Genomic DNA, 11,868 nt, shown 5'->3' with positions numbered 1-11,868 from the left:
GCCCAGGTAAACTCTTGTTGATTTAAGAGCTACATTACTGTGATCGTTATGATGTCTGCAGGATGAGTGCAGCATACTGAGCTTCCTGCGATGCCGCAGTGGTCAGTCTGACAATGATAATGCTATAAATAAATTAATGCCAAAGGACTCCACAACCACAGGCAACTGGTAACAGGATTCATACATTTACTAGATCAATCCTCTGGCGCAGGTCAAGAGCAACTGCAAAATGACTAGTAACTCACAAATGTGTGGTGGGTCGTGTGAAAGAAGCTGGTAGTTTCAGTCCATTTCCTGATTGATGGACAGGTGTCTACAATGCACGCAACAGTCACCGCAACTGGCACCTCAAAGCATCTCGGATGGACCAAGGAACATGAAATGCTCCGGCTGTAAAGCGCAAAGCTCAAAGACTTCTGTAACCCAGCCTTACTTGAATCGACTTCCACACAAAAACGAAGCATGTGAGAAAATCCATATATTTCAGCAATTACTTACCCTCATGGTTAAAGTCTTGCTTCCTTCCAGTCTGAATCTGTGTGATGGCATTTGCCAGCCACGCATATGGCGTTGTTCTCTGAGATGGGTTCTCCGCATGGGGACCCACAGAGTATCTCTCCATCCCTGCCTCTCTTTGCGGATAGTGCCTCTGTGGGACAGGACCCGAGCGACTCTCTGACCAGAAGAACTTCTAGCACCCCTTCCTCCCCCAGAACTCACACTGTACTCCTTCCTGCATTACACACAGCAATTGCTGCCCAAGGCAGCAGAGGAAGCATTCTTGCCTTTGCCAGTATTTAATTGTGTGTGGTTGAGGGGACAGTGGGAGGAATGGTAAGAGAGGATTAAGGATGCTGCCAGTCCAGCTGCTTGGATGTGACTGTCCACCACAGCACTCACTTTGTAGAATGGGATGCAGCTGTTTTTAAGCAGCTGCACAATCCGCATCAACATCCTGTTTGGTTTGGGCCCACATTCATCTCCATGTAACATCCCCCAGAACAGGGTCACACACCTGGAAAATCCAGAGAAACACTCCTAGCTTCAATGGGCCTGCAACCAGATTCTACTGGCAAGATTAACAAGATTTGCCTTTACTTACTTCATTTAGATCAACTGGCACAAAATTTGTTAGACTCCAGATCTAATAGAGTAGAGTAACACCTAGCTGGCATCCTTTGAAGCAACAGGGGGAAGAATTGCTCAAGATTTGCCAACAGTGCTTCCACATTCTCTGTGGGTTCTGACTGACTGCACCAGCTTTGTTAGGATATACGGATATCACAACAGTCAGACCTTTGGCCTTTTCGTCTCCGACCCCAACAGCTATGTGCTCTAGCTTTAAAAAGAGAGTTCTACCAAGAGATCATAGAATAGTTTCAGTTAGAGGGGACCTTTAAAAGTCATCTAGTTCAACCTCCCTACAATAAGCAGGAACATCTTCAACTACATCGGGTTGCTCAGAGTCCTGTCCAGCCTGACCTTAAATGTTTCCAGGAACGGGGCATCTACCACCTCTCTGGGCAACTTCATTATAAAAAATTTCTTTCTTACATCTAGTCTGAATCTACCCTCTTTCAGTTTAAAATCACCACCCCTTGGCCTATCGCTACAGGCCCTACTAAACAGTTTGTCCCCATCTTTCTTATAAGCCCCCTTTAGGTACTGGAAGGCTGCTCTAAGGTCTCCTTGGAGCCTTCTCTTCTCCAGGTTGAACAACCCCAACTCTCTCAGCCTGTCTTCACAGGAGAGGTGCTCCAGCCCTCAGATCATCTTCGTGGCCTCCTCTGGACTCGCTCCAACAGGTCCATGTTCTTCTTGTGCTGAGGACCCCAGAGCTGAAGGCAGTATGTGGGGGGATCTCACCAGAGTGAAGTAGGTGGCAAGAATCCCCTCCCTCAACCTGCTGGTCACGCTGCTTTGGATGTGGCCCAGGATACAACTGGCTTTCCGGGCTATGAGTGCACATGTCCAGCTTTTCATCCACCAGTACCCCCAAGTCCTTCTCCCTAGGGCTACTCTCAATCCTGTCATCCCCCAGCCTGTATTGATACCGGGGGTTGCCCCGACCCAGATACAGGACCTTGCACTTGGTTTTGTTGAACTTCATGAAGTTCACATGGGCCTGCTTCTCAAGTTTGTCCAGGTCCCTCTGAACAGCACCCTGTCCCTCAGGCGTGTCAACCGCACCATTCAGCTTGGTGTCATCTGTAAACTTGCCAAGGATGCATCAAATCCCACTGGCCATGTCATTGATGAAGTTATTAAACAGTACTGGTCCCAACACAGACCCCTGAGGGACACCACTCGTCACTGATCTCCATCTGGACATGGAGCCATTGACCACTACCCTCTGGATGCAACCATCCAAACAATTCCTCATGCACTGGGCAGTCCATCCATCCAAGCCATCTCTCCCCAATTTGGAGAGAGGGTTGTCACGGGGGCCTGTGTCAAAGGCCTTACAGAAGTACAGATAGATGACAACAGGTCACTGCCAGACACACTATTATTTAAAGCACACTGAGATACGCTTCCCCATCCGCCTTTCAGTGTGTCTCACATTCTGAATAGAGATTTTAAAACCTAAACTAGCTGAGAAACAGATCAGAAAGCAGGTGGCAAGAAACCTAATTATTCTCCTCTGTATATGGCTTTTGTGTGGATTTATAAAACATCTGTGAGTGCTCCATGGGCAGCCATCCAAAGTGCTCTGGAGAATCCAACTTGATTCACCAAGGCTATTGTGTCTGTGTCTCTGTGGGAACACACATGACGCTGTTGGACACCTTTGCTACTCAGGGGGGTGACTTCTGTGCATCTGAAATACCAAACCTTGTTCCATACGGCATGCAGTCCTTTCTTCTGGACATGCCACCAGTTACCTGTGGGGGTTTTTTTTAATGATGGAGTTATAAACCTGCATCTTTAAACTACAAAATACTTACTTAAGTGGTTAAGATCCTGGGTAACAATGGTGTACTTTATTGGAACAATAGCCTTAGTATGGTCTTAATTTCAGGACTGGTTTTATTAGAAGACAACTTTCCTTCAAACAGTTTATACAAGAAGAACTAAGGGGCAATATTGCAAGATAATTCAGGCCAAATTTTGGCAAATTCCTTCCAGTCTAAATCACTCAAAGCCTTACAAAAGAATTCTGTGTCTTGTACCTAATGCAGGCTGCCAATGTCTAAAGGTATAAAAAGCCTTAGAATCCAATTGACTTTTAAACCTACTTTTTCCCATTATTCCAGCTTGAAAGTACACAATAACTTCCTACGGTCAAACTTTGATTATGATCCACCTATAAATCAGACATCCATGAAGGTTTGTAAATGATCATTGAGATAATCTCCGAAATCAAATTTCAGTAAGAAAACTTTTTTTTACGTTATTTCTCAACAGGTACACACTATATAACCTAAACCAATATAATACTCCCTTGTGAAACTCTTCAATCATTTTCTAATAGGTTACCAACTTATGAGGAACTACAGCAACATATATCCAAATACCGCAGTATATAAAGCACAGAGGAAAGCACGTTTTTTAAAAGGTATTGTGAGTATCTTAAACAATCAAGTAGTCTGTAACATCAGGGAGGGGCAATGCCATAAGTTACACTACAGTGGAAAATAATTTTACAGTCTGTAGCAAGTTGGTTTTCACCACATACACTGACATTTGCTTTTATTTCTTGAGTATTGCATTATTGAGTATGGACAATGAAGCCAGACTGGACATTTTCATTCTCTACTCACCATTATCAGTTTTAAGTGCTGTATCAGAAGTATTACTGCATTAGTCATTACATCAACAGTCATTACTGAAACTTCAAAATCCGACAAGCAAGACGGGGGCAATTTGTGACCCCTTTGAGAGCTAATGCATGCATCCACATTCGTCTGTTCCACAGCCAGCCAAAAAAAAGGCCAAGTTCTCTTTGATAACAGGTTACTGCCACACTACTCAGTTTTCAATGTCTAAAACCACTTACCTTCCATAGCCTGCACAGAAAGTTTTGTTCAATGAAATATTTGTAGCATTTCGTATAGGTTGACTAGGAAACACTTGAGATAAAATATTGTTAGCAAAAGACAAATCCAACTACTGCAGTCCAAGAAAAGGCAGCTTTTTACAGATGATCAGCGTTCACATAAATACACACACAAAACATGGAATCTCAGAGGGGAAAAAAAAATTCTCTTATCACTGCAGTTCCATGTTTACAGGTCCAAATAACATCAGATGAATTTCTGAACACAAATGTAAGCCCTCACTTTCCATGAGTGAGATCTGGGGGAAACGGGGAAGAGGGAGACACATAGGGAAAGCGTTCCCATTTGACTTCAGCGGACTTGAGAACAAGCCTCAAGTACAATGTGGCTACACAAGCTGTAAACAAACCTACCTACAACCTGGCAAAGATGTAAATAACAAAGGAAGTAACACAACCTGACAGATGTTTTCGAGGCCCTTGTTCCTAAACAGAAGCATTTAGTTGCAAACAAACACCACAGTAAGACCACGAATTATAAAGTAATTAATCAGCTCAGCTCCCAAACAAATGGAACACGCAATCCTTCTATTACTTTATGAACTTGGGGAGAAGTTTTAACAGTTGTTTTCCAGACCACCAGCACATAAAGGTGCGTATTGCATGCTGAGAAAAGAGAAAGCACAGTTAGAGAAACACTTCTTTCAGAAGCAGGGGCGACTAAAGCAAGTCCATGCTTAACCAGTCACTACTTGTTCCCATGCCACTGTAACTTTTGAGACACTACTGTGAACCAAATTGGGAACAGACCTGGGTAAATATAATCCTTCGTGTCTTTTGTGGGGGTAGCTAGAGGAAGAAATGGTGACTTGGTTATATTTAACCCACAAAAGCTCCCAGATCTATTCACCATGCAGCCTCACAAACAGATGCACCACCACAAGTGAGGTGGCGGCGTGTGGGCTGCCAAAACTACCACCACAAGAAACACTGGCCTGAGGCTGCAGCTGATCTGTGCCACAATTAGTCTTCCTACTTTTCTAATCACGATAATAAAACAAAGCAAGCTTCTCTTCATTTTAGAGAACAGCATCCTTGAGGAAACAGTACATCTCCCTTACTCAGTACAACTGTTTCTCTCTTCAACTAAGAGCACTCTTGAAATTCAGTATGTTTCAGACTTAACAAGCATCACGTACAACAGAAGTCAAATGGACAGTATAAAGTCAACAGCTAAAGCTCTGCGTCAGCACACTTCTAAGCACAAGGTCAACTCTGAATGCACCATTAACTTGATATTGGTTTTAACATGACATTCTAGGGACACCTTTTGTTCAGCTTACCTATTGACTTGCCTCGAAGGTGTGGAAATTCTGTAGTTTAAGGACTGAATTCACTAGACACTTTTTACATTGAGAGAATGAAAAGCAGAGATTCCCAGCAGTATCTGAGGGGTAAAACCAGCAACTGCCTTACCCACTATTTTGTCATATTTCATGAAAAGTGGAATGCAGGGAAGGAACAAACAAATTTACAGAGACAACAGTGCCCAAAATAAATTAAATTGCAGGATTTTAAGGTGTAGCAAAGCCCGGCCAAACTCCTCTCCTTCCAAGGTAAGCTGGAGTAAAGAAGAAAGCACAACAGTCCAACACAGGAGACCTGCAGCCTGGTCCCAGTGCTTTCACTGCTCAAGATGACATAGCAAGTCATTTCAGCTTTTCAGATCAACTTCCCTTCAGTAAAAAGGGGAATAATACTTCCTGTTAAAGTGTTGGAGACCTATAGATGCTCTGCTGTATTACATGTATTACATGAGGGAGTGCTGGTTCCTCCCACACCCCAAGCCTATTTTACACGGAAAAGGACTCCAAACCTCTTACACAACCATCTGCTATAAAGATTCAAGAAATGGGCCCAAGTACAAAGCAGGGAAGGTGGAAAAGGAATGTTGTTGTTTATGGGATGCTTGAACTCCACACAGAAGGAAACTTACCTTTACTATTAAATTAATAACACAATCCCACCATTGTGTTGTATCGATTGACACTGTAATTGTCTCTTCCTTTGTCAGTTATATTTCTTGTTGTTATAACAGCAGGAAAAACAAAATATGTGACTGGATCCCAAAACTACAGCTGTCAAACATTTCCACAAGAAAATCAGTCTCAAAACGCCAATTGTACCGAACAAGAAATTAACCCCAAGATGACTGTAACAGTCAACTGCAAAGTAAGCATTTACCATGGAGTCCCCCACAGCTCTTACCTCCAGCATAGGGCGGGCACTGTCATGGATTGAAAGAATGTGCGTAATGTTATTCTTACTCAATTGCTCTACATCTCGGGCATCTGTGGCAAAGGGGAAAAAAAAGGAAGAGAATTTCTTTAATCTCTTGAAATAGCCCACTCCCCTTTCCATTGTGCATGTTGAAAACCACTTATCATTGGTACATTTCTTTTTGAAGCTTCATAAAGTAAAGCAAAACCCCAAATGCAGCTGTTCTAGAATACAATCTTCAGAGTGGGTAATGGGAAGACACACTTCTAACTCCAAAACAAATTACATACTATATAAAGAACACGCTTAAGTGACTCAGGAATGTGTTCTTAAGTCAGAAGTTTCATGTATTTTGCATCTGAAATATAAGTCTGTGAATGCCTGTGTGCAGGTGACGGCCATCTGAACAAGCAGTCAGAGCTGTGCAAGAAATAGCTGGTCTCCTCTCCACCCACAAATCCCCCTTCAGGAGATGTATTTTCACTTGGGAGATAGACCTTGTCATATCCAAGTCTGAGAAGTGAAGCCAACCATATCACTTGAATTGAGGTATTAACGGGCAAGCCAGAACGATAACTAGATTCTTACTTCCTGTGGAAAAATAAGGAAAAATGTGCATTTAGCCAATACGTACTATAATTTTAAGTCTGAAGAGAGATCGAGATGACAAAGATATCAAATGTATGAAAAAGCAAAATGCTACAGCAAGGAAGTACAGTTGTGAAAAGGTGGTTCCTAGACCTGTAACCAAGGGGTTTCAGACATTCAAAACTGGAAAGCAAACTGGGGCGACTGAAAATTTCATGCTAGATATTGCGAAAGCATAGGTTTGTTTCTATGAGAAAGAAGGTAAAATCGATTATCTGTCATCAATGAGCAACTTTCCCCGTACTAAACCATTAGCATGCCAAAAAATGACCTCCAAGAACCACTCATACAGATAAAAGTCAGTTTGTGTCCATTTACTTTTGACCTTTTCGTTTGAGAATGGCACAGCTCACCATGGCAATTACAGTAGTGGTTTTGTGATCTGAACACCTGCCTTCCAAATCGGTCCATACAATCTGTTCACATTAGCCTGGTTGCACACAAAAAAAGAGCACTGACCACAAAGGTTTCAAACCGGCTCTCTCTAGGTACAAAAATAACAATAGTATCACCTGTACACTCTTTATGTACGTGCAAGAGTTCAATTAGCATCTCCTGCTTCAACTTATTCCACTCTACTATGAAGTTTCAATGCCTTTTCTACATCACAAAGAGGAATCGGATATTATGCTGCCCCATAAACAAGATCCACATGAGCACGGTAACAGGCAATAAAATTTAAACCTAATCCAATTATGAATGTTTCTCTAAGGCTAATAAAATGGAGAGAAGAGTCAAAATTGCATTGATTTCACTTGCTACTGGTCAAGTCTGCATGATCAACACAGATGTCCAGTCCTTCAGGAGAGAATTAACACAAGTTCCATCTGAAACAGAATTACGGTCTAGCATCACAGAACAATTAAAATTTGCTAAAAATCTCAGAGTGAGCATTTCAAAGAAGAAATGCTAACATTTGCCAGAAGAGATCTTCTAATCCACCTGGCCTTCAGGTTTTTTAACAGTTCATAGGACAGTCTGGATTCCTCAGAGAACACCTAAGCAGGCAAGGGTTTGGAAGCATAGAAGCCAGCCTAAGTGTCCCTAAAAATCACCGCTTTCTGTTCTCCAAAGGCTAAGGGCAGGTTTCAGAGCCTGCTGGCTGGAACTCGTGGTGTTAATGTATACCCAGCACAATGAGACCCCAATCTCTAATTATCAGAATGACCCCCATGGTAAGAAATGGCTTGCCACACAAGGCAAACAGCTTTAAAAGCAGATATGATGCAACTTAAATGTTGATTGCTTTGGACCAGTCTGAAAGGCCTAATAGACAGAGTACAACTCAAAAGGACTGAAAGATTTTAGTTCTTCAGTTAACCAAGGACTTAGGCTAAAGTAATTTCAACAAATCAAAATTATACAGGAAGACAGTGAGATTTCAGATATTCCTAGAAACAAGCTGGAAATGGCTATCCCAGACCTACATCCCAGAGTAACCAGCAGGTCCTCAATATATTTAGAAAACAACCATTCCAATCACAAAAGTAGAGGAGAAAAAAGCTTCCCAGCCAATGACTGCATTATCTGGATCTAAACTTTATAAACAGTTTACAAAGGGGAAATTCCCCTGGTACCTACCATAAGTCTCTACAGACACTACAGACAAAGCTATTTACACAGCAGTACGAATGAGATATCCTGTCACTCACTGTCTCACACCATAAATTACAAAAAAAAATTAGGTGGTTATGTAAAGGACCACCAAAAGTCAGAAGAATCACCATTACCACAGCAATTCTAACTTCTTTACTGTAGCACAGTGCTGTACAACCGCATGCAGACTCACATTTTGAAATCACAGCGTGAAACACCCCATTTCCAAATTTAAAGATAAAAGAAACCTATCAGAGTCCACTTTGTGCATCCCTAAAGGGTCCCTCAAATGTGGTATTATTCTTCACAGTAGGTTACCTGATATTCTGTTCCATGCAGCGGAATGCTTCTCAGCTGATGTGAACTTTTGAGTAAAGCCTTCAGGAAACTCTCTGCTCACAGAGAAGGACAGAATTCACACTGGGGAAGTCTTCCTCTCTCCCTCCCATGCCCATATTTAGCTTCTTTTCCCTCAATTTCATTCTATGACTCCTAGCTTAACCTCTACTCATACGCAGAGAGGTGCAAACACTTAATTGCAAAAGCAATGACAAAGCCATCAAAATGGGACTGGGAGCAGGGTCAGAATCTGTCTCCCTGCAGCTCTGGGAAGCCTTACTGTGTGGCTGGGGAGCAAACCACCTCACATGTCGTGCTTCCATCCCCCGTGTCCAGAAGGGAGACAATACTGCTCCAGTTACTCCAATTAAGACACATCAATGACTGGAGGGCTCTAATACTAGGGTGATGAAGTCTCAAATGTACGTAGAACCATTCCCTCTTACTTTAGTATTTTAGTACCTATATAGAGATGCAAGGTGAGGAATAAAGATTTCTGCCTTTGTAGAGTTAGATGGGAAGAAACAGTTGTAGAGTCTTTTCCACCTTTACTGCCAACAACGAAATACAAGAGCATCCTGCCAGGAACGGGGAAAAAACGCATTACAGTGATATGGGCCTGATCTGCAACATTTAACCGCAACTCACTTGTGAATTTAGAAGATTAAATGTCTCCACAAAATAAGTGAGATTAGTTATTTTCATTTGGTCACCTTTCCTCCCATCAGCCAGCTATCCCAAACTAAAGACATCCTCCCTTCTTCCTCGTCCAAAGCCCACATTTCTGACTTTGTTGTTAGTCTGAAAAGACAGACATGCTCCTATAACACAGTAAACTAGTAAGTATTAAGTTTTCAGTACAAATTTAGGTTATGTATACAAAAACAAAGTGCTTAGAGAAGGTAAGTCAGCCCAGTACTAACAACAGTATTAAGTCTCAATCTGCAGATGTATAGAGACTACAGTTACATCATCACCAGATTTAATTAATTTTTTTAATAAAGCAACTTTTTGTCTACACTTTATTTTCTGCTTTGGAGAGAACTAGAGATAGAGACCTAAAGGAGAAGCTCCTCCCCAGTGGTTCAGAGCATTAAGAGCCATTACTGAGAACGGTTTCCCATCAGGAGAGCTTTGTTCTGGAGTCCAGTGATCTGCACTTAGAGACACACACACACAGAAACTAAGCCCACAAACAAAACCTCCACATCTCCTGTCCCCAGCTCACACTATGTTCTAACACATATTTTATCCCAGCCTCTCAGAAGGACCTTTTCGGGGACCAAGAAAGGTGGGGAAAAGGGTCCAGTACTCTGTTTAACAAGAGTACCTATGAAATGCCTTCCTTCAAAAGATGAACCTGAAAAAGCAAATGATATCTTCGCTCTCTCCTGTTTTCAGTACCTGAAATAAAGCCTTAGAAAAAGGAACTTTTCCCCCAAAAAATTAAGCAGCTGGTAACAGGAATTAATTGGATCTAGAAACACAGCAGAATCACTTGGTGGGCACTGCCTTTTTATACACTTAGTAACGGGAAGGGCAGAAACTTTCCCAAGACTCTCCAGCTCATCCACAGCAACACTGGACTCTTCGGGGGGAATTAAACCTCATATTGCGGCTTTCCCCTTCAAACCAAAAAGCCCCCAAATATTCCATTGGAAAAACTTGAATCTTTCAAATATGATTACAAGCAAGGAAGGACACAAGCCCTTTAATATTCTAGGTAGAAACATGTTACTGCTACACCTTTCGGTTTGGAACCAAACAAGCACCCATTTAGAATCAACTATGAGAAGAAATGGTATTTTTTCTATTTGTGCAGAGAAACAGGCTAAAAAGCCCTGTCGTATCAGTCTCTTAAGGAACAAAGCACCTATTTTCATTGTGAGCACAGGTGCCTTGCAAGGAACATCAGGTTTCCAATGCCAAAGACATGTGGGCATGCAATCCCACAATAAATTCTTTGTCTTTTGAGAGGATTGAATTTCATCTGTAAGGTACAACTGGAACAAACCAACATTTCCCCCAAACCAGAGGCGAGAAGAAGAGTTAACTTCTTTCTCTTCCCTCATTTTTCTCTCTTAGCCCCCCACCCTCCCATTTGCAAAGAAATAACTCCTCCTTAACTTTCACTGAGGAAGCCTGAGACTTCTCTTTCCTTCTGGCCTTTCAGACCAAACTCAGTCTTGGTATTTTGTATGGACATCTGTGGTTCTTCTTGATTTTTTCTGCCCTCTAGCTGTGCAATCTCAAATACACTCTCTCAGGAACATACTACAATTTTAATGTGCTATTGATGAGCAGAATCACGCTTATAGATCTTAAAAGATAACAAGCACTTAAGCACAGGCGGAGACCTATGCTTTTTCAGGAAAGCTTTCCAGAGACATACTCAAGTCCCATGGACTTAGGGGGATTTCAGTCTGTACTTCTGTGCTTTCCATAACCAGGACTACACATAACGTTCTACCCTGAAGACCCTAAGGTGGTTACAAAAGCCCCTCTCATTCTGTGTGCCTAAAGGTTTGCGCAGCAGCAGACAAACCAGAAGCAGCAAGTTCAACTCCCATTTCTGCCATAGATTTACCTCCTAAGTTTTTTTCTTGAGTCTCAGTTTATCTCCCAGTCAAATGCGGAGGAGTTCGCACCTCCTCTGTCATAGATGGTTTTTAAGTTGATTAGGCCTAAAACCAGTAAGAAACCTAATAGATAAAGTAGAAATATTGCTGAATATTGAATAATAATTCCCCAATCGGAACAACTGCCAAATGCCTGCTCCAGACAATGGCCCTCCAGGACTGGAGTGTTTAACATCTTTAACACCCTGCTTTCACTCAGCAGGAGGGCACGCATCTGCAACAACCGTGTCTCTTCCCAGCTTGGCAGCATCCCCAGAGCTCTCCCATGCAGCAGGGAGACAGGAGCGTGCGTAGAACCGTATTTCGCCCCAGCCATGGAAACCCGGCCTGCCCAGGCTGCCTGAGGAGTCAGAGGAGAAGGGCGGG

General features: G+C 42.4%; 1 protein-coding gene across 1 annotated transcript in view; it reads right to left on the bottom strand.

Moving 5' to 3' along the window:
* DUSP22 (dual specificity phosphatase 22) overlaps window positions 1-11,868 on the bottom strand; it is a gene marked incomplete at its 5' end in the record, with an annotated part of 35,829 nt that overhangs the window by 21,312 nt on the left and 2,649 nt on the right. Inside the window, one exon of the mRNA XM_009700298.1 lies at window positions 6,269-6,351. Within this exon, the coding sequence (XP_009698600.1) occupies window positions 6,269-6,351 (83 nt within the window). The remainder of the gene's footprint in view (window positions 1-6,268; window positions 6,352-11,868) is intronic.

The sequence above is a fragment of the Cariama cristata genome, unplaced genomic scaffold, assembly GCF_000690535.1.
Source record: "Cariama cristata isolate BGI_N322 unplaced genomic scaffold, ASM69053v1 scaffold4825, whole genome shotgun sequence".
Taxonomy (NCBI): Eukaryota; Metazoa; Chordata; class Aves; order Cariamiformes; family Cariamidae; genus Cariama; species Cariama cristata.
The sequence above is the reverse complement of the archived record's forward strand: the minus strand, read 5'-3'. Positions and strand labels throughout refer to the sequence as shown.